Below are 27,618 nucleotides of genomic sequence, written 5' to 3' on the forward strand. Positions count from 1 at the left end.
TGTCGAACAAATCAAATAATGTATATTGCCAAGAAGTGAAAGTCAATTGTTCTTTCTATTGCAACATCACAGCCCAGCATCAAAACTACGCTTCCGCCATTTTGGACTGAAAGTGCCGTACAAAAGTAAAACTAAATTATATGTATTCTATTGTCATATTTTATTGAAATTGCCTGTGATGAACAATAAAATACTATAAATATAATAAGCATTTTCAGTCCAAAATGGTGGCAAAATGTCCTTTTTCAGTCCAATTGGACATCAGACTGCAAGTCGGCCATTTATGGAGGATAAAGGGTAAGAGTGCCCTCCGCTGGCTGTTTACTGTCTGCAACACAAAACACTGCTCAGTGAATAAGATTCAAAAGACAATATGTAATATAGTATCTTTCTGTAATATAGTATTGTTTCACTGTTTGTGATAATTACATCTGATATCTATAGAAAGATTATATGTGGTTATAGAGTTATATGACTGGTTGGGTTGGCAGGACTTTGACCACTTATCAGACAGAAGGCTGAGTCAAACATTAAAGCACAGGTGTACATTGAGGACCGAAAATGTGGTAAATGAAGACATATTTGACAGAATAAGAGATGGAAGAAAGGATTTCAGTGGGCTGTAGAGGACAGACACGGAAAGGTAGGATGTTTAATTTACACTTTATGGAGTATAAATAGTAATCATTGTGTCTTTTTGACAGTTATATCACAGTTATATAGCTTTATGGTTGTCAAAGAAGAGCGAACAAGAACACAGACCTGACTAAATGATCTCACAGTAAGGTCCATGTCTAATTGCTGTCCTGGCGCTTTCCTCAGCAGAAAGAGTATGCCCTGTTGTCATGTTCAAATTTCCAGTTTTTCTGAGACTACTCATCCATGCTGGTTTACAAGTTGAGACTGAAAGTTCATTCTTGACCTTTGAGAACAACAAAACAATCTGCTGTTCAATCGTATCACACAATCCTCATCAACTACTGTTTCCAAGGTCCAGAATGAACTTTCAATTTTCAAAATTAATTAGAAAATGTTTCCAAAGTCCTTCCAAGTTTTTAGATATTTTAATAAATCTTTATTTATTTAATGTATATTTAAGAAGCTCTATTTTTGCTTCAGATTTGAGAGTATACTTACATATTTGCACTGCTGCTGAATAATCTTGTCTTCTGCCAGGGGTGAAACACTGTCTTCAGGAGCTGAGGATTGTCCTCTTGGGGCACGACTGGCTGCAAAAGAGTTTGACAGGAAACGCCATCCTCGGCCGACAGATGTTTGATACCAGCAGAGACGTGAAGATGTGTGTTAGGAGACAGGGTGTTCTCGACGACGGCCGTACAGTTATTATCGTCAACAGCCCTGAAAGGTGGATCCACTACTCTGTCCGAGATCCCGGCCTGGTGAACGACAACATGGCAGCCTGCATGTCCCTGTGCCCGCCAGGACCTCACGCCTTCCTCATGGTCATACCCATCAGACCTCACCGAGGCAGCGAGTGGACAGTCGAGGGACCTCTTGAGCTGCTTAATGACACGGTGTGGAGAAACACCGTGGTGCTGTTCACCAGATGTGAGAGACTGAGAGGGTCGTCCGTAGAGGGCTACACTGCAGGATGCAGGTGTCTCAAAGCGGTTTTGGAGCGGTGTGGACACAGATACCACCTTTTAGACACGAGCGTTTGGGGAGAAGATGATGATGTTCAGGTTGCAGAACTTTTGGAGAAGATTGATGCAATGGTTGCAGGAAACCTAAAGGCAGGAGGAGTTGGTTATGTGAGTACGAATGAGGAAATCTCTAGAATAACTGGGAGGGAAAGGAAAGAGGTAGAAGAGAGGGCGATTCTGAGACGAACGAATGTGCAGACGGCCAGAAACACACTCAGATATCTAATGGGTAAGCTTAAATTAATCAATCAATCAATATTTTTATAATAACACTGGATCAAATTACTGTGTGTAATGTGAAAAAAGTCATTTGTGATGAACTTTCAAAGAATTATCATCTGACTCTGCAGTTCTTTAGCTTATTTCAGCTCATTGTTTTGATTTTCCAGCCTGCAAATTTACTGTTTTGGTTCATTCTCACTGCTCTCATAGTGTAGCTTTTGGGCACGACAGGCAAGTACTTTCTACAAAAAAAGTAGCTGCAAAAACATTTAGCCGCTAAAGAGCTTGATATTCCCCTCAGTAATGGGTGGGGACCAAAAAAATGGTGGTAATACATCATACTGTGTTGCGTTCTCAGCTTGTTTTTGCTGCCCCAAAGTGGCCAAAACTCAGTTAATGCAGGTAAAGTTACAGTTAGATATACTCTCGAACTTAATAATTGTTATAAAGGGCCAGTGTGTAGGATTTAGGGGGATCTATTAGCAGAAATGGAATATTATATTCATAACTATGTCTTTTGTTAACTTAGAATGAGCTGCTTATATCTACAAAGGGAGCGGGTCCTCTTCACGGAGTCCGCAATCTTGCTCTGCCATGAATAGCCTAGAACGGACAAACCAAACACTGGCTCTAGAGAGGGCCATTTGTGTTTTTATGTTACCTGAAGGCCACTGTAGTTTCTCCGACACGCTTGGAAAGGGAGGGTTGAGCGGAGGGGTATTCAGTTAGTTGCTATCTGCAACCTAACCGCTAGATGCCACTAAATTCTACACACTGGTCCTTTAAAACAAAGCTTTCCCCTTTTGAAAGAGTTCGGGTTCCCCTTACCTTTCTTAACCTCCCTTTTTCAAAGTGCATCCAAACATGAGATTATTCCAAGATAATATTGTTGCCTAAATCCTGCATTTTTTTTTTTAAATCCAGGAGAGTCTCCTCTGATCTCAACGCTTCGAGTTCTCATCGTGGGACCAAAGCAGGTTGGGAAGAGCTCGGCTGGAAACGCCATTCTTGGAGAGGAAGTATTTCCTGCTGGACTTCCGACACCACAGTGCATCGAGAGACGCAGTGACGTTCATAAGAAGCGTGTCACTGTGGTCGAGGCTCCTGGCTGGCATGGCAGATACTGCTCAGAGGAAACTCCACAGGAGGTCCAACAGCACTTTACCCACAGTGCATCTCTGTGTGCCCCCATTCCCCACGCCGTCCTGGTGGTCGTACGCAGCGATGAAACGTTCACTGAAACGGACCGGTTGAAAGCGGAGGAACACTTGAGCTTGCTCGGAGTCTGGGTGTGGACGCGAGTCATCGTGTTGTTCACTTGGGGAGACAAACTGGGAGTCACTCCCATTGAGGAGCACATCGAGAGATGGCCTGCCCTTCAGTGGCTGGTGGACAAATGTGGGAACAGATATCATGTTTTCAATAACTCAAACAAGGTCGGAGACATTCAGGTTAGAGAACTGCTGGCGAAGATTGAGGAAACGGAGGTTGCGAATGATACCGGACTGTTGTTGCGTAGTTTTATGAAACTCCAAGAAAGCAACAGGAAACTGGATCAAAGCTCCCAAAAGAAAGCAAGACAACTCAAGAAGGCGAGGAGGGACAACGATCTGCTGAGGCAAGCAGCCGAGGAGAAGGAGAGAATAGTAGAGGACATGATTAAAACAGCTAAAGAGAAAGAAGAGCAGATTGAAACTCTGAAAGCGGCGAGGGAGTCAGAAGAGAGGGAAAAGAAAGACTATGAAGAAGAGATTGGCAAAAGATTAGTGGAGGCCGAGCGGGAGAACAACCAGCTCAAACAAGTCATGATGGGGAAAGACAGACTGACAACAAGCCTGAGTGAAAGATGTGCTGTGAAAGACGATGTGATTAAAGCTACAAAGCAAAGCAGTGAGCTGGAAAAGGAAGTGCTCGAGGAAAGAGTGAAGGAACAAGAGCAAGAGATGGAAGGCTTTAAGAAAAAGTGTGAGAAGAAAGATAAAGAGATGGATCAAATGATGATGAATCACAAAAGAGAAGCAGAAGAGCTTCAAGAGACAATTGAACAGCTGAAGAGAGAAAATGAAGATACAAAGAAGGTGTTGAAGGCCACGATCGAAGGGATGCAGAGGCGCTATCAGAGAAAAGAAACTGAAACAAAAACTGTGCATTTTAACAAAAGTAACCACCACAGGAAGACAATGTCGGACCTCGAGTCATTAGAGGAGCTCGCCCGACAACGAAAATGGGCGTTCACGGTGCCATTGAGCCACTATGGAGACACTGTTAAACCCAGTGAGTACAACCTCATCAGCAGCATAATGATAGCATAAATGATCCTGAGTCTGGTGTAATTATTTAAGTAAATGTCACTAACCTCTTTAAGTTACAGAGACAGAACAGAAAAGGCTGGTAGTGTTGGACAATGACATCATGGTGCATGAGAAGGTGAGTGACAGGGCGTACATTCATCGGGCTCCACCCACTGTACCCATAGCGTCCAGTAGAGGAACGAACGAACCTTAGAACGAAGGTTACAATAGTGTAACCCTAGTTATATAAGCACAGGCGGAGCCCTCTACCAAGGGGGCCCTATTGCTCCCACTCTGCTCGCTGAAGGGGTCCGCACATATTTGGGTAGGTACATCCTGATTGGTCAGCTATGCTTATACTAATTTTGAGTGGGTGAATGCATGCTCGTGATTGGAGGAGAGCATTACCCATAGTGTCCAGTAGAGGGCTCCGCCTGTGCTTGTAGAACTATGGTTACAATATTGTAGCCTTCGTTTTCTGAAGCCAGGAGTTACCACTAATTTAACCATATTGATAAAACTGTGTGTTCTGGAGTGTTTCCTCCCTTTGCACATCACAAAGATGTTTCCTCTGGGGAACGTGAATGTATCCAGCAAATGATAGACTGCTTTTCAAATCTTGACGTACTCTATACGGGATTGGAAATTTTAGACCAACTGGTGCTACAGAAAATGTCATATTTTAATCAGGTGTAAGATACGGTGCACTTGATATTGCTGAATGTTGGTAGCCTGGTATACTAATACAGTGATTCTTATTGGGTTCACAGAGAGGGACTGCTAACCAAGTGTGGCAACTTGAGGCTGACTGGACTCCGTCGTTGCTGAGGGCAGGAGGCGCTGCGCTGGGAGCTGCAGTCGGAGCCCTTGCTGGCTCCTCTAAGTTGGCTACAGGGATGACTACCAGGTCAGCTGTTGGGGCTGCAGCTGGGGCTCTAGTGGGCAGCTTACTGGTCCAAGGAGCCAGGCTTCAGCAGGGGAAAATTAAGTCGGACACCAAAGGCAAGTGAGAATCTACCATGAGACATGAGATGCATTTTGAGTCACCATGGACATAAAACTCCTGGGTTAAGACCTATGATGGATGGGGAGCAGATTTCAGTGTGAATCCATTAAGTTATTTCTCAATCAAGCAAGGTCTGTTCTTGCCCACATCATTTCTGATCAGAGAAAATAAATGAAGACATCTGTGTGGATGTTTGTTCTTTAAATGTAATGAGGTTGAAATTATTCTAAACCTTTAAAGCAGCAGTAGGCAAGAATGGAGCAAATATGATTAAAAAAGTTATTTTTATAAAACTGTCACTATATCCTGACTGTAGTGCATGTTATCTGAAAAAAATCACGTCCTCCGGTGCTCCTAACGGCATCTGCAAGATCCCCCAGACCACAACCAATCAGAGCCGAGCTGGAGCCTTGCATTCTCTGAGCAGCTGTCAATCACTCACGAACTCTAATCAAACGGTCAAACTAGGCAGCGCTGATCAAATATGAATCAATATTCTCTTACTGTAATGCCTATTTCTCACCTTCAGAAACATCTTGTAGTGTACCGTTTAGTTGTAAAATGAGAAAATTTGTGACCTAACCGCCATGTTGAGATCAGTTGAGGAAAAACAAAGCACCGCCCACCAGCCGGAGCTGGTAATGAAATAGATATTACAGTAACAGAATATTGATTCATATTTAATTAACGCTGCCTAGTTTGACCGTTTGATCGGAGTTTGCGAGTGATTGACAGCTGCTCAGAGACAGCTAGGCTGCCTCCGTTGAATGAACAGGAACGCTCTTTCTGAAATGACCTGTGATTGGTCAAAGTCTCCGGTCACAGGCTAGATTTTCTAAAGCCTGAAAACAGAGCAATGAGGAGGTGCAGAAGTCTAGTTTTCTCTCAAAACACTTGAATTACAATTTGCTGAAAGGTTATTATGGAATTGTTGCCCAATGATGCCAAAAACATTCTGCGTACTGCAGGTTTAAGGTGTAGCTTTACTTGGCATATTTGCATGAATGAAGATAAATATACTCATTCATCCTGTGAAAGCAGTTGTATAATGTGGCTTCAGAGGAGCTTTGTCTCAGTAAATAATTCTGATAGTCATCAAGGTTCAGCTGGTGTGAAAATGTGAAGGCTGCTTTATGCTATGATGTAAATATTCTATTAATTACATTTACAATGAGGCCCAAACAAAAGCTATCATGTTTAAGACAACGATTTATTTTGTAATCTTCTACACAGAGAATACATCTTCTGATATGTGTAAGAGAGGTGTGTGTATGTTATGATATGATGAAGTGCAACAAATGTCTTTGCTTGAAAACAAAAACTTTATATTCATTACATATAGCATACAAATGAAATGATAAAAATGTATAAATTAAACGCTTTGTTAGTAAGCTTATATTGAGGCCTGCAGTCCTCATAAACACAATCTGGGACATTCTGCAGACATTTTCAGGAAAACATCATAACATATCTTGAAGCAAATACATAGAATTTGTCTTTTTCACATTAAATTAAATTGTTTAAAAAAGACAAAACATCACATCTGTTTCATTGCTTACTCCTATGAAACCATGTTTATCTGTATTGTCCCTGTTAAATAAAATAAAATAAGAATACATAAATTAGAGTTGACATTTAATGGAAGAGGTCATTTTTCTTTCAACATACACTAAACCTAAAATTCTGTTTCGTATTTTGGTCAGTTTAAATCCATATATTAGAGGATTCATCATAGGAGGAATAAGCAGAAATTCTATAGCGATGAAGTTTTGAAGGCTTTGAGGTAAATCTGTGGAGCCAAGTCGCATATACATCAAATCAAAAAGTATTACAACGAGGAATGTGCTTAAAGAGACTAAATGGGGCACACATGTCTGCATAAACTTTATCCTGTCGTCTTTGGACCGCACACAAGTTCTAATAATATGCATATAAGTCCAAACAGTGAAAAACCCGTGAAGCACATAAATGATAATGGTTGCATATGAGAGGATATCACTTGAAACACTGTCAGAGCAAGCAAGTTTAACAATTATCCAGTTCACACAAAACAGTTTCTGAATTTTTGAACCACATAACGTCAGTGTAGATGTCAGAAAAATACTGATGGAGAAAATGCAGAAAGGTGTTAGCCAGGAGAAACATATCAGCCCAGAGAGCCTCCTCTTAGTCATGATAGAAAGGTAGTGAAGTGGTCGACATATAGCCAGATATCTGTCGTAAGCCATAACTGCTAGAATGGATAATTCACAGCAAGCAAATGAGTACATGACAAAAGCCTGTAAAAGACATCCTTCATATGAGATTTGGGAAGAAGAAGACAACAGATCTACGAGGAATTTGGGGTAGAAACCTGTGGTCCCATAAAGTCCATTCATGCAAAAACTGCACAATAAGATGTACATGGGTTCGTGCAGGTTTTCATCGAAGATGATGATCATAATGACGGTGATATTGGCAAACAAAATCAGACAGTAATACAGTAAAGTGATTGAAAAGATAGCGATTCTGTAATTCATTGTTTCGTTTATCCCTGAGAGAGTGAAAACTCTTACAACAGAAACATTATCCATGATTAGAAGGCAAATTTTCACAGTTTTGAAATCTTAAAATTTTTACCTGTCCAGTGTTTGCAGCATACATTAGATGGTTACAGAGTAAGGGGTTGGGTATTAAGGTGCTGTCTGCTCTGACTCTGGTTTCCCTCCACACCATCTATTTATAACAGCTTTGACAACGCAACAGTTGGGAATTCAAACTCTGTTCCAGTAACACCTGTGGAGAAGTAATTAACTATACCATGACTTTTTTTTATTTTTTCGACAGACTATATTATGACTTTTTACGAAATGCGGTACTATGACTTTTACATATTTTATATACTATGCTATGGCTTTTTTTCGACATACTTTACAATTACTTTTTAATTTTTTCGACATACTATTATTGACTTTTTAAATTTTTCTACATACTATACAATGACTTTTTTTTTTTTTACAAAAATTCGACATACTACACTATGATTTTTTTTCGACATACTAAACTGTGACTTTTTTTTGACATACTATACTATGACTTTTTAATATTTTCGACATACTATCTTATAACATTTTAATTTTTTTGACAAATTATACTGTGACTTTTTTCCATGAAATTTTCGACATACTATACTATGACTTTTTTTCAAAATAAAATTTGACATACTATCCTATGACTTTATTTTTGTGAAATGTTACAACATATTGTACTATGACTTTTTTTCGTGACATAGTCAAAGTTGACTTCTTTTCATGACATTTTTCGACATACTAAACTATGACTTTTTCTCATCAAATCTTTCGTCATACTATCCTATGACTTTTTTTCATGAAATTTTTCGACATGCTATTCTATGTCTTTTTTTGTGCAATTTTTCGACATACTATACTAATTTTTTTTCAAGAAATCTTTCGACATACTATACTATGACTTTTTCTCATGAAATTTTTCGACATACTATACTATGACTTTTTTTTTTTTTTAAATTGCCATTTTCAAAGGGGACCCTTGACTTCTGACCTCATGATATGTGACTGAAAATGGGTTCTGTGGGTACCCACGAGTCTCCCCTTTACAGACATTCCCACTTTATGATAATCATATTTAGTTTTGGGCAAACCATGCATTTCTTTTTAATGCAGTATAAATTTGTTATTTTTGCCTATTCTAAAAATGGTGTGTTTGAATATTTCTGCACACTGGGGTCCCTAAACAGTCTTGGAATTGCATAAATTGGATATAACTGTAAAGCCAAGACTCTTGTGGATCCCCGAATTGATGTCTTAATGTGGTATTTTGTAGGGATTATTGATCATTTTTATCAATTCTCGAAAGGTAAAAGACTCATTAAATTTAGCACTAAATCTGTGTAACAAATGATATCAACCCAAATATTGCTGCAACAACTTATGAGACATGCTAGAGCGTGGGAATGGCCATCATATACTTCGATCATAATGTTCTAAGCTCTTATACACTTAATTGCTGAGCTGCATCTCAAATTAAACCAGCTTTCAGACCATGTACACCACTTCTATGTGACATATACTGTTGACCTGCTATTACCCCCTAAAGACCCCCTCCACCCCCCTGAGAAAGACACAAATGGGTCTATTGTGTGTCTCAGAGGGTTAAAGACATTGTGGAAAATTCACAGAAGCATTTGTCAACATAAAAAAATGTATGCAACAACTCAAAAAACAGCTGGTTGGTTTGCACATGATTAGCTACTACTATGCTGAGTAATGTAATATGATAAATTGGGAGTAAATCAAATTAAAAATAGTGTGTTCGAGATCTACAGGCATGCAAATATTGTAACTCACCCATCTCCAGATTACAAAAGCCTGAAAGTAGCATTGAATGTCTCATCTTGAGTTTAAAAATATAGAGGTGGTGTTTGATTTAAGCAAAAATGTAGTATTGTTTGCTGCAATATACTAAACAGAGATTTACAGATGTTGACTACTTGTGCACATTTTCGCAGGGAGAGGCTTTAGATGAATTTAAAACTAAAAACTCCATTTCCACATTTCCAAACTAATTACAGCGACCAAGCTTTACAATACAGATGTTTTAATTTCAATATGTTGAAGTATTAGACGTCATGTCAACCTGCAGCTAATGGGATAGGACAAAGATTAAAACACATATGTTGTGCCTGCAATGAAGTTGCACAGGTAGACCCCTTTGAAATAATGAATTTGAAAAAGATCGGGACACAAAAAAGAAATACATTTTGATAATGGAGTACTAGCCATCATGACATGTATGTCATGTATATACATAGCTCATAGATTCAGTGAAATCAGACATGAACATGGATTTGCAGGGAATAATTATATTAAATAAACACTGTGGTTATTACGCTTCGTTTTATCCCACATAAACATTCTGAATTAATTTGAAAATGTCTTGGAAAAAAACATTTGGAAACACTTGTTCAAGCATGGATGAGTTGAGAGAAGGAACACGTCAATTACCCAGACTACTGGCTAGACACTTTCTTTCTGTTGGTGAATAAAACCAAAAATTCTGTTTCGAATTTTGGTCAATTTGAACCCATATACCAGAGGATTAATAACTGGAGGAATTAAAAGAAATTCTATGGCCATGAAGTTCTGAAGGCTCTGCGATACTATGCTTGAACCAAATCGTGTGTACATTAAATCAAACAGCACGGCAAAGCCAAAATTGAATAAAGAGATTAAATATAATGTAGAAAAAAAGTACCGTCACTTTTTTTGAATTTTGCATCGACTTGGTACCGAAGTATCGGTTCTTGTGACATCCCTAGTGTGTGTATGTTATGATATGATATGATGTAGTGCAACTAATTTCTTGGCTTACAAAACACTAATTGCGTTACAAGAGCAGAACAAAACACATATATTCATTCACATTACATATAGCATACAAATCAAATTATCTAAATTGATAAATTAAACGCTTTGTTAGTAAGCATATATTGAGGCCTGCAGTCCTCATAAACACAATCTGGGACATTCTGCAGACATTTTCAGGAAAACATCATAACATATCTTGAAGCAAATACATAGAATTTGTCTTTTTCACATTAAATTAAATTGTTTAAAAAAGACAAAACATCACATCTGTTTCATTACTTACTCCTATGAAACCATGTTTATCTGTATTGTCCCTGTTAAATAAAATAAAATAAGAATACATAAATTAGAGTTGACATTTAATGGAAGAGGTCATTTTTCTTTCAACATACACTAAACCTAAAATTCTGTTTCGTATTTTGGTCAGTTTAAATCCATATATTAGAGGATTCATCATACATCATAGGAGGAATAAGCAGAAATTCTATAGCGATGAAGTTTTGAAGGCTTTGAGGTAAATCTGTGGAGCCAAATCGCATATACATCAAATCAAAAACTATTACAACGAGGAATGTGCTTAAAGAGACTAAATGGGGCACACATGTCTGCATAAACTTTACCCTGTCGTCTTTGGACCGCACACAAGTTCTAATAATATGCATATAAGTCCAAACAGTGAAAAACCCGTGAAGCACATAAATGATAATGGTTGCATATGAGAGGATATCACTTGAAACACTGTCAGAGCAAGCAAGTTTAACAATTATCCAGTTCGCACAAAACAGTTTCTGAATTTTTGAACCACATAACCTCAGTGTAGATGTCACAAAAATAATGATGGAGAAAATGCTTAAAGGTGTTAGCCAGGAGAAACATATCAGCCCAGAGAGCCTCCTCTTAGTCATGATAGAAAGGTAGTGAAGTGGTCGACATATAGCCAGATATCTGTCGTAAGCCATAACTGCTAGAATGGATAATTCACAGCAAGCAAATGAGTACATGACAAAAGCCTGTAAAAGACATCCTTCATATGAGATTTGGGGAGAAGAAGACAACAGATCTACGAGGAATTTGGGGTAGAAACCTGTGGTCCCATAAAGTCCATTCATGCAAAAACTGCACAATAAGATGTACATAGGTTCGTGCAGGTTTTCATCGAAGATGATGATCATAATGACGGTGATATTGGCAAACAAAATCAGACAGTAATACAGTAAAGTGATTGAAAAGATAGCGATTCTGTAATTCATTGTTTCGTTTATCCCTGAGAGAGTGAAAACTCTTACAACAGAAACATTATCCATGATTAGAAGGCAAATTTTCACAGTTTTGAAATCTTAAAATTTGTACCTGTCCAGTGTTTGCAGCATACATTAGGTGGTTACAGAGTAAGGGGTTGGGTATTAAGGTGCTGTCTGCTCTGACTCTGGTTTCCCTCCACACCATCTATTTATAACAGCTTTGACAACGCAACAGTTGGGAATTCAAACTCTGTTCCAGTAACACCTGTGGAGAAGTAATTAACTATACCATGACTTTTTTTTATTTTTTCGACAGACTATATTATGACTTTTTACGAAATGCGGTACTATGACTTTTACATATTTTATATACTATGCTGTGACTTTTTTTTTAAAATTTTGACATGCTATACTATGGCTTTTTTTCGACATACTTTACAATTACTTTTTAATTTTTTCGACATACTATTATTGACTTTTTAAATTTTTCTACATACTATACAATGACTTTTTTTTTTTTTACAAAAATTCGACATACTACACTATGATTTTTTTTTCGACATACTAAACTGTGACTTTTTAATATTTTCGACATACTATCTTATAACATTTTAATTTTTTTTGACAAATTATACTGTGACTTTTTTCCATGAAATTTTCGACATACTATACTATGACTTTTTTTTCAAAATAAAATTTGACATACTATCCTATGACTTTATTTTTGTGAAATGTTACAACATATTGTACTATGACTTTTTTTCGTGACATAGTCAAAGTTGACTTCTTTTCATGACATTTTTCGACATACTAAACTATGACTTTTTCTCATCAAATCTTTCGTCATACTATACTATGACTTTTTTTCATGAAATTTTTCGACATACTATCCTATGACTTTTTCTCAAAAAAATTTCAATATACTATATTATGACATTTTTTTGGTGCAATTTTTTGACATGCTATTCTATGTCTTTTTTTGTGCAATTTTTCGACATACTATACTATTTTTTTTTCAAGAAATCTTTCGACATACTATACTATGACTTTTTCTCATGAAAGTTTTCGACATACTATACTATGACTCTTTTTTTTTTTTTAAATTGCCATTTTCAAAGGGGACCCTTGACTTCTGACCTCATGATATGTGACTGAAAATGGGTTCTGTGGGTACCCACGAGTCTCCCCTTTACAGACATTCCCACTTTATGATAATCATATTTAGTTTTGGGCAAACCATGCATTTCTTTTTAATGCAGTATAAATTTGTTATTTTTGCCTATTCTAAAAATGGTGTGTTTGAATATTTCTGCACACTGGGGTCCCTAAACAGTCTTGGAATTGCATAAATTGGATATAACTGTAAAGCCAAGACTCTTGTGGATCCCCGAATTGATGTCTTAATGTGGTATTTTGTAGGGATTATTGATCATTTTTATCAATTCTCGAAAGGTAAAAGACTCATTAAATTTAGCACTAAATCTGTGTAACAAATGATATCAACCCAAATATTGCTGCAACAACTTATGAGACATACTAGAGCATGGGAATGGCCATCATATACTTCGATCATAATGTTCTAAGCTCTTATACACTTAATTGCTGAGCTGCATCTCAAATTAAACCAGCTTTCAGACCATGTACACCACTTCTATGTGACATATACTGTTGACCTGCTATTACCCCCTAAACACCCCCTCCACCCCCCTGAGAAAGACAAAAATGGGTCTATTGTGTGTCTCAGAGGGTTAAAGACATTGTGGAAAATTCACAGAAGCATTTGTCAACATAAAAAAATGTATGCAACAACTCAAAAAACAGCTGGTTGGTTTGCACATGATTAGCTACTACTATGCTGAGTAATGTAATATGATAAATTGGGAGTAAATCAAATTAAAAATAGTGTGTTCGAGATCTACAGGCATGCAAATATTGTAACTCACCCATCTCCAGATTACAAAAGCCTGAAAGTAGCATTGAATGTCTCATCTTGAGTTTAAAAATATAGAGGTGGTGTTTGATTTAAGCAAAAATGTAGTATTGTTTGCTGCAATATACTAAACAGAGATTTACAGATGTTGACTACTTGTGCACATTTTCGCAGGGAGAGGCTTTAGATGAATTTAAAACTAAAAACTCCATTTCCACATTTCCAAACTAATTACAGCGACCAAGCTTTACAATACAGATGTTTTAATTTCAATATGTTGAAGTATTAGACGTCATGTCAACCTGCAGCTAATGGGATAGGACAAAGATTAAAACACATATGTTGTGCCTGCAATGAAGTTGCACAGGTAGACCCCTTTGAAATAATTAATTTGAAAAAGATCGGGACACAAAAAAGAAATACATTTTGATAATGGAGTACTAGCCATCATGACATGTATGTCATGTATATACATAGCTCATAGATACAGTGAAATCAGACATGAACATGGATTTGCAGGGAATAATTATATTAAATAAACACTGTGGTTATTACGCTTCGTTTTATCCCACATAAACATTCTGAATTAATTTGAAAATGTCTTGGAAAAAAACATTTGGAAACACTTGTTCAAGCATGGATGAGTTGAGAGAAGGAACACGTCAATTACCCAGACTACTGGCTAGACACTTTCTTTCTGTTTGTGAATAAAACCAAAAATTCTGTTTCGAATTTTGGTCAATTTTAACCCATATACCAGAGGATTAATAACTGGAGGAATTAAAAGAAATTCTATGGCCATGAAGTTCTGAAGGCTCTGCGATACTATGCTTGAACCAAATCGTGTGTACATTAAATCAAACAGCACGGCAAAGCCAAAATTGAATAAAGAGATTAAATATAATGTAGAAAAAAAGTATCGTCACTTTTTTTGAATTTTGCATCGACTTGGTACCGAAGTATCGGTTCTTGTGACATCCCTAGTGTGTGTATGTTATGATATGATATGATGTAGTGCAACTAATTTCTTGGCTTACAAAACACTAATTGCGTTACAAGAGCAGAACAAAACACATATATTCATTCACATTACATATAGCATACAAATCAAATTATCTAAATTGATAAATTAAACGCTTTGTTAGTAAGCATATATTGAGGCCTGCAGTCCTCATAAACACAATCTGGGACATTCTGCAGACATTTTCAGGAAAACATCATAACATATCTTGAAGCAAATACATAGAATTTGTCTTTTTCACATTAAATTAAATTGTTTAAAAAAGACAAAACATCACATCTGTTTCATTACTTACTCCTATGAAACCATGTTTATCTGTATTGTCCCTGTTAAATAAAATAAAATAAGAATACATAAATTAGAGTTGACATTTAATGGAAGAGGTCATTTTTCTTTCAACATACACTAAACCTAAAATTCTGTTTCGTATTTTGGTCAGTTTAAATCCATATATTAGAGGATTCATCATAGGAGGAATAAGCAGAAATTCTATAGCGATGAAGTTTTGAAGGCTTTGAGGTAAATCTGTGGAGCCAAATCGCATATACATCAAATCAAAAACTATTACAACGAGGAATGTGCTTAAAGAGACTAAATGGGGCACACATGTCTGCATAAACTTTACCCTGTCGTCTTTGGACCGCACACAAGTTCTAATAATATGCATATAAGTCCAAACAGTGAAAAACCCGTGAAGCACATAAATGATAATGGTTGCATATGAGAGGATATCACTTGAAACACTGTCAGAGCAAGCAAGTTTAACAATTATCCAGTTCACACAAAACAGTTTCTGAATTTTTGAACCACATAACCTCAGTGTAGATGTCACAAAAATAATGATGGAGAAAATGCTTAAAGGTGTTAGCCAGGAGAAACATATCAGCCCAGAGAGCCTCCTCTTAGTCATGATAGAAAGGTAGTGAAGTGGTCGACATATAGCCAGATATCTGTCGTAAGCCATAACTGCTAGAATGGATAATTCACAGCAAGCAAATGAGTACATGACAAAAGCCTGTAAAAGACATCCTTCATATGAGATTTGGGGAGAAGACAACAGATCTACGAGGAATTTGGGGTAGAAACCTGTGGTCCCATAAAGTCCATTCATGCAAAAACTGCACAATAAGATGTACATGGGTTCGTGCAGGTTTTCATCGAAGATGATGATCATAATGACGGTGATATTGGCAAACAAAATCAGACAGTAATACAGTAAAGTGATTGAAAAGATAGCGATTCTGTAATTCATTGTTTCGTTTATCCCTGAGAGAGTGAAAACTCTTACAACAGAAACATTATCCATGATTAGAAGGCAAATTTTCACAGTTTTGAAATCTTAAAATTTGTACCTGTCCAGTGTTTGCAGCATACATTAGGTGGTTACAGAGTAAGGGGTTGGGTATTAAGGTGCTGTCTGCTCTGACTCTGGTTTCCCTCCACACCATCTATTTATAACAGCTTTGACAACACAACAGTTGGGAATTCAAACTCTGTTCCAGTAATACCTGTGGAGAAGTAATTAACTATACCATGACTTTTTTTTATTTTTTCGACAGACTATATTATGACTTTTTACGAAATGCGGTACTATGACTTTTACATATTTTATATACTATGCTGTGACTTTTTTTTTAAAATTTTGACATGCTATACTATGGCTTTTTTTCGACATACTTTACAATTACTTTTTAATTTTTTCGACATACTATTATTGACTTTTTAAATTTTTCTACATACTATACAATGACTTTTTTTTTTTTACAAAAATTCGACATACTACACTATGATTTTTTTTCGACATACTAAACTGTGACTTTTTAATATTTTCGACATACTATCTTATAACATTTTAATTTTTTTGACAAATTATACTGTGACTTTTTTCCATGAAATTTTCGACATACTATACTATGACTTTTTTTCAAAATAAAATTTGACATACTATCCTATGACTTTATTTTTGTGAAATGTTACAACATATTGTACTATGACTTTTTTTCGTGACATAGTCAAAGTTGACTTCTTTTCATGACATTTTTCGACATACTAAACTATGACTTTTTCTCATCAAATCTTTCGTCATACTATACTATGACTTTTTTTCATGAAATTTTTCGACATACTATCCTATGACTTTTTCTCAAAAAAATTTCAATATACTATATTATGACATTTTTTTGGTGCAATTTTTTGACATGCTATTCTATGTCTTTTTTTGTGCAATTTTTCGACATACTATACTATTTTTTTTTCAAGAAATCTTTCGACATACTATACTATGACTTTTTCTCATGAAAGTTTTCGACATACTATACTATGACTCTTTTTTTTTTTTAAATTGCCATTTTCAAAGGGGACCCTTGACTTCTGACCTCATGATATGTGACTGAAAATGGGTTCTGTGGGTACCCACGAGTCTCCCCTTTACAGACATTCCCACTTTATGATAATCATATTTAGTTTTGGGCAAACCATGCATTTCTTTTTAATGCAGTATAAATTTGTTATTTTTGCCTATTCTAAAAATGGTGTGTTTGAATATTTCTGCACACTGGGGTCCCTAAACAGTCTTGGAATTGCATAAATTGGATATAACTGTAAAGCCAAGACTCTTGTGGATCCCCGAATTGATGTCTTAATGTGGTATTTTGTAGGGATTATTGATCATTTTTATCAATTCTCGAAAGGTAAAAGACTCATTAAATTTAGCACTAAATCTGTGTAACAAATGATATCAACCCAAATATTGCTGCAACAACTTATGAGACATACTAGAGCATGGGAATGGCCATCATATACTTCGATCATAATGTTCTAAGCTCTTATACACTTAATTGCTGAGCTGCATCTCAAATTAAACCAGCTTTCAGACCATGTACACCACTTCTATGTGACATATACTGTTGACCTGCTATTACCCCCTAAAGACCCCCTCCACCCCCCTGAGAAAGACACAAATGGGTCTATTGTGTGTCTCAGAGGGTTAAAGACATTGTGGAAAATTCACAGAAGCATTTGTCAACATAAAAAAATGTATGCAACAACTCAAAAAACAGCTGGTTGGTTTGCACATGATTAGCTACTACTATGCTGAGTAATGTAATATGATAAATTGGGAGTAAATCAAATTAAAAATAGTGTGTTCGAGATCTACAGGCATGCAAATATTGTAACTCACCCATCTCCAGATTACAAAAGCCTGAAAGTAGCATTGAATGTCTCATCTTGAGTTTAAAAATATAGAGGTGGTGTTTGATTTAAGCAAAAATGTAGTATTGTTTGCTGCAATATACTAAACAGAGATTTACAGATGTTGACTACTTGTGCACATTTTCGCAGGGAGAGGCTTTAGATGAATTTAAAACTAAAAACTCCATTTCCACATTTCCAAACTAATTACAGCGACCAAGCTTTACAATACAGTTTTAATTTCAATATGTTGAAGTATTAGACGTTATGTCAATCTGCAGCTAATGGGATAAGAAGATTAAAACACATATGTTGTACCTGCAATGAAGTTACACAGGTAGACCCCTTTGAAATAATTAATTTGAAAAAATCGGGACACAAAAAAGAAATACATTTTGATAATTGAGTACTAGCCATCATGACATGTATGTCATGTATATACATAGCTCAAAGATACAGTCAAATCAGACATGAAAACTGTGGTTATTACGCCTTGTTTTATCCCACATAAACATTCTGAATTCATTTGAAAATGTCTTAGAAAAAAAAACACTTGTTCAAGCATGGATGAGTTGAGAGGAGGAACACGTCAATTACCCGGACTACTGGCTAGACACTTTCTGTTTGTAAATAAAACCAAAAATTCTGTTTCGAATTTTGGTCAATTTGAACCCATATACCAGAGGATTAATAACTGGAGGAATTAAAAGAAATTCTATGGCCATGAAGTTCTGAAGGCTCTGCGATACTATGCTTGAACCAAAACGTGTGTACATTAAATCAAACAGCACGGCAAAGCCAAAATTGAATAAAGAGATTAAATGTGGCACACATGTTTGCATAAACTTCTTCCTGCCCTGAGTGGATGTTAGGCATATTCTGACCAGATACATATAAGAACTTATAAGACAGAATAAATGGCCTAAATAAATAGCAATGTTGAAATATGCAATAGTAATATTTGCTATAGAGGTAGAGCAAGCTAGTTTACCAATTAGTGAGTTTGAACAGTAAAGTTTAGGTATGTGTGAGCCACACAACTTTGATTGAAAAATTGTCATTGTGTTAGTGAACATGCAATAAAGAGGTAAGAGCCAAGAGAAGGCCACTAACAGCGATATGTTTTGTGTAGTCATAACAGAGTGGTACATTAGAGGGCGACATAAAGCCACATATCTGTCATAGGCCATAACAGCTAGAATTGATAAGTCACTTCCAGATGATGAGTGTATCACAAAACTCTGCAGAAAGCATCCAGCATAAGAGATGACATGAGAGGGAGACAGAAGATCCATGAGGAATTTGGGGTAAAATCCTGCTGTCCCATAAAGTCCATTAAGACACAGATTACACAGGAAGATATACATAGGCTCATGAAGTTTTCGGTCCACAATGATGGTTATAATGAGAACAACATTTGCTATCAAAATGATTGAGTACCACATTAAAGTGAGAGCAAAGAGAACGATTCTCTGTTGCACTGTGTAATTTAAACCTGAAAGTATAAAAAACGTTACAGAAACATTATCCATTAAAGTATGTCGGCTGGCACAATTTCATTAATTTAGATCAACAGTAGTATTATATCAAACCTCAATATGTACAGATCATAAAGTGGCACTTCAGAGAAACATCTTTGATGAACATGTTCCTGAGTTGATGGTGGAGCAGAGAATATCCTGTGTCTCTGCCCCCACCGGTGTTGTTTCTTCTGTTTAAATAACCTGATGACTCAATACACGCTGGAAATTCAAGCAGTAGAGGTCGGAGAGTAGTCACTAAAATACTATATTTGTTTAAGTTCATATTTGGTGGAACTCAAATTATTTCTAAATTATTTTCTATGACTATATATATATATATATATATATATATATTCAATACTATACTATATATATATATATATATATATGTCTATAGTCAAAAACAGTTTTGTAGTGAACAAATGCATATCAGTGTGAGATGTCAAAAAATTTTAAAGGGAGTTTGGCATCGGAGAAAAGGTTTTATTTAGTTTAAAGATAGAGTGAAGATACATCATGTGAAACTAGAAAAACCTAAAGAATCCATTGGTACCAAACATGTCATACTAGCTTGTCGTGAAGGAGGCTAAATAATGCTCCCAATTTAAACTACATTTTGGCGAGGAAAAACTGTCCCTTGACCTCTGACCTCAAGATATGTGAATGAAAATGGGTTCTATGGGTACCAACGAGTCTCCCCTTTACAGACATGCCCACTTTATGATAATCACATGCAGTTTGGGGCAAGTCATAGTCAAGTCAGCACACTGACACACTGACAGCTGTTGTTGTCTGTTGGGTTTCAGTTTACCATGTTATGATTTGATTTGAGCATATTTTTTTATGCTAAATGCAGTATCTGTGAGGGTTTCTGGACAATATTTGTCATTGTTTTGTGTTGTTAGATGACTTCGAGTATTAGATTTATTCAGACATTTGAATAAAGCAAGCATATTTTTCCACTCCCATGTTGATAAGAGTATTAAATACTTGACAAATCTCCCTTTAAGGTACATTTTGAATGGGTAAAATATGTGTAATTCATTTGTAATTAATGATAACTATGAACTGTTCTCTTTGGACGTTAGGCATGTTCTGACAAGACATACATAAGACCAAATAATAAACACAAAATGGCCAAAATAAAAGGTATAATTAAAAGCTGGAATAGCAATGTTTGCTATTGAGGCAGAACAAGCTAGTTTACCAACCAACCAATTAACACAGTAGATCTTCGGTATGTGTGAGCCGCATAACCTCGACCTTGATGTTGTTATTGTACCCATGAACACCAAATAAATGGGTGTTAGCCAAGCAATAAACAAAAACACACAAACTCTCTGTTTAGTCATCACAGAGTGGTACCTCAGAGGGCGACATATAGCCACATATCTGTCGTAGGCCATTAGCAGTAGAAGAGAAACATCAGCAGAAACTGAAGAGTGCAACACAAAACCCTGCAGAAGACATCCAGTATAAGAGATAACATGAGTGGTAGACACAAGATCCATTAGGAATTTGGGGTAAAAGCCTGCTGTCCCATAAAGTCCATTGATGCACAGATTACAGAGGAAGATATACATGGGTTCATGAAGCTTTCTGTCCACAATAACTGCAACAATAATGGTCATATTTACCAGCCAAATCACAGAGTAACACAATAAAGTCAGAACAAAGAGAATAACTCTGTAGTTTGTTGTCCCACTTAAGCCTGACAGAGTAAACATAGTAATTACTGAAACATTATCCATCATAACATTTGATCTTTTATTGTTTTTTTTAGATTTTGATGCCATACAGAGAATGAATTGCATTTGAAAACCTTACTAAAAAGGACACACAGCTCTGTGTCTGTCCAGCAGCCTGAATGTTTGATATCAGTTTATATCCTTTCATGGCAGCAACAGATAATGAACTGCTCAACATGGGGATTCAAACAATCCAATCAGTGAGCTGGAATAAGATGGAAAAGACCAACATTACTACACAGAAGAGAGTGCAGTTATTGTCACAGAAAAGCAGTAAATTTAACTAAAAAATAAAATACTACAAGCTTACGTGTGATTGTGGCTTTTATTCTGGCAGATTGGAGAAACAAGGCAAAAGTGAGCATGGCTCACATACCCCCGCTCACCGCTTGACCCCTACTAAAGTAGGGCCAAAGGTTTTGCCCTTTTGGAACTAATGGAATTAATGGGCATTAACTAATTAACCAATGGGCACCCTGGATTTCTAACCCTTAAAAAACACAACTAATCCACACGGTCAACCATCATACCAAATTTGAAGTTCCTAAGTTAAATAGTTTCCGAGTTCTGCTCCGGAAACGAAAGTGTGACACGCGAACGGACAGAAGGACGGACGAACAAGCAGAGCGCTACATACCCCCGATTACATTGTTGCGGGGATATAATTAAATAATAAAATAAAACAAATATATTTATATATATATATATATATATAAACTTAATCGGCCCCCAAAACAATCAGCCAATATATCGATTTTGGAATTTTTTTACTCCCTAATATCGAAATCGGCATCGGCTCCAAAAGTCCTGCATCGGTCAGGCTCTTCATGAGATAGGTCTGGAGTTGAATCTACAATGAACTATTTCCCATCACATTTTTTTTTTTACCCGTTAACTAGATGAAGTCTTCATGTTTTTAAACTGACGATGTGATGCAGTTACACTTAACCTGATGTTGAAGATAAGTCTGAAACACTGTCTCTACCCCTACATAACGCGTTATGTTAAATTTGACAGCCATATTCAAAACTGTACCTTGCTTGCTAACAAATCTAAAGATACATGTTAACTGATTGACATATTATATTACGTTTTTTTTAAATACATACCATACATACAGTATATATCTATACATAAAGTATATAATGCATATCCATATATACAGTATATCAGCCAATATATCAATATCGGAATTTTCTTACTCCCTGATATTGGAATCGGCCCCAAAAATCCTGTATCGGTCAGGCTCTACATGAGATAGGTCTGGAGTTAAATCTTCAATGAAATATTTTGCAATTTTCATTTTTAAACTGAAGATTTGATGCAGTTACACTTCACATGATGGTGAAGATAAGTTTGAAACACTGCCTCTACCCCTCTGACCATAAGTTTTAATGTGTTCCACCAGAGAGGGCTCAAACTGAGATATTAAAGGGGAACTACGCCCATTTTCAAAATTCATACATGTTAATCCTATGGTCAAAGACGGTCCAAAAAATATTAGTAAACATGAACAACTCTCTCCCGATTCCAATAACTAGAGAGCTAAAACTCAAATTTGTGATGTCATAGGGTATAAAGTGATGAACTGCTCCATAGACAATGAAATGGGAAAGATGTTATTGATGACACTGAGAGCACCCAGGGGAGAGTTCTGAGTATATGGGAACATTTTCTTTTTCACAACTGACAACACTACAATAGGATAAAGCTCATTTGGGTGTAAAAAAGAAAACAAACATTCTGTGGGTCCACGAAACCAGCCTCGCACACTGTAGCTCCCTTAGAATGCAATTTATTGGCACATCTTGGTAAGTGACGTTTTGAGCACACGCTCTTCTTCAGACTTCGTTTTCAGTGCTGTCTTCTACTGGTTCAGCACCGGACTACTACGGTTTCGGATGTGCGCGACCACCTTACATTGTTTGTCTACAAAATCAGCCTCCCATTCATTGTCTGTGGAGCAGCTCCAGACTTTATACCCTATGACATCACAAGTTTGAGACTTACTTCTCTGGTTTCTGGCTTTCAGAGAGAGTAGCTCATGTTCAAAAATATTGATTAAACTTCCCTAGGTCATGGAAATAACATATTGGAATTATTAATTTAGGTGGTTTTCCCCTTAAAGCTTTAAATTCCCCAAATAGTTCCCATTATGTGGCCATGCCAGGAGCTCATAATGTCCTCTACCATGCTCTTCCCCCCAACAAGTTATTGTAGAACATCATTTCAATATTGCCTGACAGCTAAAGCTTGTTTTATTAAGGCTGAGTCACTTAACATTTTTCTTCATCTTAATCAAAAATTAGGCAAAGGTGTCCAGTACTGAAGCACTGTACAGACACTATGTTCACACGCTGTTCTGCTATGAGAGTAACAACAATATTCTACAAGGTAAATAAATCACTGCTTTACATATTCAGGTAGTTACTTCAGAATTTCAGAGTGCATTTGAATGTGTGTACAACAGCTAAGACTTGACGAATGATCCCTAAAGCAACAGCCATTCTTTTCTATACACTCTGTGTGCTGCTTTTTTTTCACTTTCACTCTCAATACTCAATAACTAATGCAAAATAGACACAGCTACAGGAAACAAGTCATACGTTTTATGATAAGATACAGATTTATTGAAAGCCACATATGGTTGAAAATGTATTAAATGTGAGAAACATTTGGAGAAACATTTAAACAATAAATGCAAAGATAAATAAAGGCACATTCAGTTGGCCTGCTTTTCATGCCTGAGAGACAGACAGACACTTCACTCTAAACAAGTGCTGTGTTGGCACTTTTGTACTGTACATGTCACATTGTCTAATGATTATCAATATCGACATATTGGGTATTTCTCCAAAAAAACACATACGTATACAAACAGAATTTCATTTGTGCAGACCAACTCATGACTTACTAAAAACTGAACTTAACCCGCACACAAAATTTAGAATTTTGTTTCTTATTTTTGTCAATTTGAAACCATACATCAGGGGATTAACAATTGGGGGAAGAATGAGAAATTCCATTGCCAAAAAATTCTGGGCACTTTGTGGCAACTCTTTTGAGCCAAATCGCATGTACAACAAATCAAAAAGCAGAGATACAACAACAACTAATAAACTGAATAAATGTGGTATACATGTCTGCATAAATTTACTCCTGTTCTCTTTGGATTTTATGCATGTTCTGATCATATATACATAAGACCCACAAACAAATCCACAATGGGAAAAATAAAAAGTATAATTAAAAGCTGGAATAATAATGTTGGTTATGGAGGCAGAGCAAGCTAGTTTAGCAACCAACCAATTAACACAGTAGATCCTCGGTATGTGTGAGCCGCATAACCTTGATGTTGATGTTGTTATTGTGCTCATGAACAACAGGTACATGGGAAGGAGCCAAGCAATAAACATAAACACACAAACTCTCTGTTTAGTCATGACAGAGTGGTACATCAGAGGGCGACATATAGCCAAGTATCTGTCATAGGCCATTAGCACAAGAAGAGAGAAATCAGCAACAGCTGAAGAGTGCAACACAAAACCCTGCAGAAGACATCCAGTATAAGAGATAACATGAGTGGTAGACAGAAGATCCATGAGGAATTTGGGGTAAAAGCCTGCGGTCCCATAGAGTCCATTGATGCACAGATTACACAGGAAGATATACATGGGTTCATGAAGCTTTCTGTCCACAATAACTGCAACAATAATGGTCAAATTTACCAGCCAAATTACAGAGTAACACAATAAAGTCAGAACAAAGAGAATAACTCTGTAGTTTGTTGTCCCACTTAAGCCTGACAGAGTAAACATAGTAATTACTGAAACATTATCCATCATAACATTTGACCTTTTATCGTTTTTTAGATGTAATTTGAATACTGCACAGATAAAAAAATTGCAATTGCTCTACATAATTGGTGGGAGGAAAAAAGGTGCATCCTGTACTGTATCCACCCATCCCCTCACATGATGTGTTACCTGAGGTTTATACTCTCTCATGGCAGTAACCCTTAATGACGTTATTAACATGGGACTTAAACTTCCAATCAGGAATGTGGCAGTTTGGTCCGTGTATCGAAATCAAGAAAACACGCAATGATTTTTCCTTTTTAAAGTCTACAAAACCAGAAAACCATTTGTTTGTTTTGTTTTCTGGATTAAATTAAATAATTGAATGATCGGATGACACACTGACCCTGCAGACAGACATTAATGCTCTGTCTTTATCAAATAAAAAATAAAGAAATCAATATTATATAAATATATTAAGTACAGAATGTTTTGACTTTATAAGTAATTGTTTCAGAGAAGACCTTACATGGTGAGGATAAAGTGAAACATTATATTGTCATTTTCCATTTCACACATTTGGGTTGAACCAGAGTGGAAAACAAATAATGTAGAAATAAGCTTGACTTTAATTTTCAATAAAAATTATGAAAGCTATTCTTTTAGTTTCATGATATTTTATACCTGCCACCTTCAAGAATTACATGTTGCTGGAGAGTCCCTGATTGAGAGTTCAAATTTGAAGTGAATTTTTACAAATAATTGTTTTCCAGCCACATCTTTTCACCAAAAGGTGCACAGCTTTGTCCACTTCATCCTTAGTCAAATATGTAGCATCTCATAAGCAAGACATTCATACCGAATGAGAATTATGAGTTTATTCATCAATCTCTATTCTGTGTGGTAAAGTGCCCTGTAGCTTAATTACATGTAAATTCATGTAAATGCAACGAAGTAAATTCTCATAAAAGTTACCTAATTCTCCCTTTTCCTTCAACATTATTCCAGTTCATTCATGTGTGCTTAGATCAACTGAGTAGACATACTGAGGTAAATCCTTTTGTTTTGGGGTGCTGCTAGTTGAAATACTGTTAAATGAAGCAACATTGTCCATATCAGCTTAAGCTTTGTTTGGCCCAGCGACAGTTTAATTTTTTAGGATTAAGATCTACTGTAGATGATGCAAAGCTTGCTACCTATTCATTCTAGATCTTCAGAGCAGCTTCAACTGGACTAACTGCACTCTTTGCATGAACTATTCAATTTATAATAACTAAAAATATGTTTAATCTGTAAATTGTAGACTGATTATCGGGGTTGGTTGAATGACAAAGCAAGAAAACTCAAATTTACTCTTCTATTGTAGATCTTTATGATTGCTTTACAATTAATTACACTATTCTGATACATTTTGTGGAAGCTGGTATATATCATATCATACTTTTTTAGCTGCCCAGCTGTAAACAAAAACGTTTACATCGGCTAAGGATTTGAAGCATTTTTATGTGACAAAAATGTGAAATAGCATGTTCAGTTTATCATATTATCATTTAATTCAGTCCACAGTGAAGTAACATACAGTAATTAATAACCCAACAACACATACTGCAGTCTGCAGTGTGTTGCGTGCAGAATTTTTAGAATTCATTATACTAAACATCTTGAGAACATTAAACAAATAATGTGTAAAATTAATATTCTCAGTCAGATTATTCGGGGAACATATGTCATCTTGTATAGTCTCAATCGCTAGGTTCACGTCTTCTTCAATACAGTATGATGCTCATTTAGTAAATTATGGTCCCATTTGGATTCAAATAGACCCTAAAGCAGGGTATGCTTTAGGGCGTGGCTACCTTGTGATTGACAGGTTGCTACCACGGTGTTGTCCGGTTTGGGAGTTGTCTGCGTTTCGTCGTAGAACTTTAACCCTTTCAAAGTGTGAGTTCAGTTCACGAAAGTTCAAATTAACATTTTGGCCGCGTAAAATGTTTTAATCAGCGTTTAGTTGTACTTAGCTCCACCCTCTCGTGTCACTTCTGGCTGCAAAAAAACAAGACTACATCCACTTCTTATATACAGTCTGTGATCGTGAGCTATTGCTTAAATGTATGTACAGTTTGTAAACAAATAAAAGGAAGATCTTACCATACAAATTACTGCTATATGATAAGACCATGTTCTTGTATCTTCTTCAAAATTATGCAAAGCTAATTATGTTCAACACGTCCTCATTCTTACTTGACTTGAGGTCCGGAAATTTTATGAAGTGAACGAGGCCACTTAAAATAAAATGCCAAAATGGCTTAAGTGCATGCAAAGTAAGTCGTGACTTTAGCCCTACTGTACAAAAATATAATCTTTCATCAAAATAGTAAATACTTGTGGTTCTGAAAAACACCAGGTAATGCAGATTACCAATATTATTTTTTGTTATTTTCGTTATTCAAGAGTTTATTTATTACCTATGCCAATGCCGAAGGCCTAGGAAGGAGGTTTTGTTTTCACCAGCGTTGGTTTGTTGGTTTGTCCGTTTGGAGGATAACTTCAAAAGTCCGAAATGGATTTGAATGAAACATTTTGGGGGGTGGGGTGTGGC

The 27,618-nt window shown here is 36.3% G+C and overlaps 7 protein-coding genes across 7 annotated transcripts in view; 1 reads left to right on the plus strand and 6 right to left on the minus strand.

The window, feature by feature from the left end:
• Positions 1 to 2,540: 2,540 nt before the first annotated feature.
• On the plus strand, positions 2,541 to 5,476 carry LOC119500584 (golgin subfamily A member 6-like protein 7). Its single transcript, XM_037790392.1, has 3 exons — positions 2,541 to 4,160; positions 4,252 to 4,313; positions 4,948 to 5,476. Exons 1-3 carry the CDS (start codon positions 3,410 to 3,412, stop codon positions 5,185 to 5,187), a joined length of 1,053 nt encoding a protein of 350 aa, XP_037646320.1. The 5' UTR covers positions 2,541 to 3,409; the 3' UTR covers positions 5,188 to 5,476.
• Positions 5,477 to 6,747: 1,271 nt separating this feature from the next.
• LOC119500490 (olfactory receptor 6C1-like) lies at positions 6,748 to 7,791 on the minus strand. The gene has a single exon (XM_037790232.1). It carries the CDS (start codon positions 7,754 to 7,756, stop codon positions 6,806 to 6,808), a length of 951 nt encoding a protein of 316 aa, XP_037646160.1. The 5' UTR covers positions 7,757 to 7,791; the 3' UTR covers positions 6,748 to 6,805.
• A 2,604-nt stretch (positions 7,792 to 10,395) lies between these two features.
• LOC119500444 (olfactory receptor 6C1-like) lies at positions 10,396 to 12,193 on the minus strand. Its single transcript, XM_037790159.1, has one exon. It carries the CDS (start codon positions 11,869 to 11,871, stop codon positions 10,996 to 10,998), a length of 876 nt encoding a protein of 291 aa, XP_037646087.1. The 5' UTR covers positions 11,872 to 12,193; the 3' UTR covers positions 10,396 to 10,995.
• Positions 12,194 to 14,686: 2,493 nt separating this feature from the next.
• On the minus strand, positions 14,687 to 16,223 carry LOC119500450 (olfactory receptor 6C1-like). Its single transcript, XM_037790165.1, has one exon. The coding sequence runs from the start codon at positions 16,063 to 16,065 to the stop codon at positions 15,118 to 15,120; it is 948 nt and encodes a 315-aa protein (XP_037646093.1). The 5' UTR covers positions 16,066 to 16,223; the 3' UTR covers positions 14,687 to 15,117.
• A 1,951-nt stretch (positions 16,224 to 18,174) lies between these two features.
• LOC119500758 (olfactory receptor 52E8-like) overlaps positions 18,175 to 27,618 on the minus strand; it is a 45,450-nt gene continuing 36,006 nt past the window's right edge. Inside the window, exon 3 of the mRNA XM_037790662.1 lies at positions 18,175 to 19,446. Within this exon, the coding sequence (XP_037646590.1) occupies positions 18,554 to 19,396 (843 nt within the window). The 5' untranslated portion in view covers positions 19,397 to 19,446 and the 3' untranslated portion in view covers positions 18,175 to 18,553. The remainder of the gene's footprint in view (positions 19,447 to 27,618) is intronic.
• Positions 20,536 to 22,722, minus strand: LOC119500413 (putative olfactory receptor 13C6). Its single transcript, XM_037790119.1, has one exon. It carries the CDS (start codon positions 21,286 to 21,288, stop codon positions 20,536 to 20,538), a length of 753 nt encoding a protein of 250 aa, XP_037646047.1. The 5' UTR covers positions 21,289 to 22,722.
• LOC119500755 (olfactory receptor 1D5-like) lies at positions 22,922 to 27,588 on the minus strand. Its single transcript, XM_037790658.1, has one exon. The coding sequence runs from the start codon at positions 25,065 to 25,067 to the stop codon at positions 24,126 to 24,128; it is 942 nt and encodes a 313-aa protein (XP_037646586.1). The 5' UTR covers positions 25,068 to 27,588; the 3' UTR covers positions 22,922 to 24,125.

The sequence above is a fragment of the Sebastes umbrosus genome, chromosome 13, assembly GCF_015220745.1.
Source record: "Sebastes umbrosus isolate fSebUmb1 chromosome 13, fSebUmb1.pri, whole genome shotgun sequence".
In the NCBI taxonomy this organism is placed as follows: domain Eukaryota; kingdom Metazoa; phylum Chordata; class Actinopteri; order Perciformes; family Sebastidae; genus Sebastes; species Sebastes umbrosus.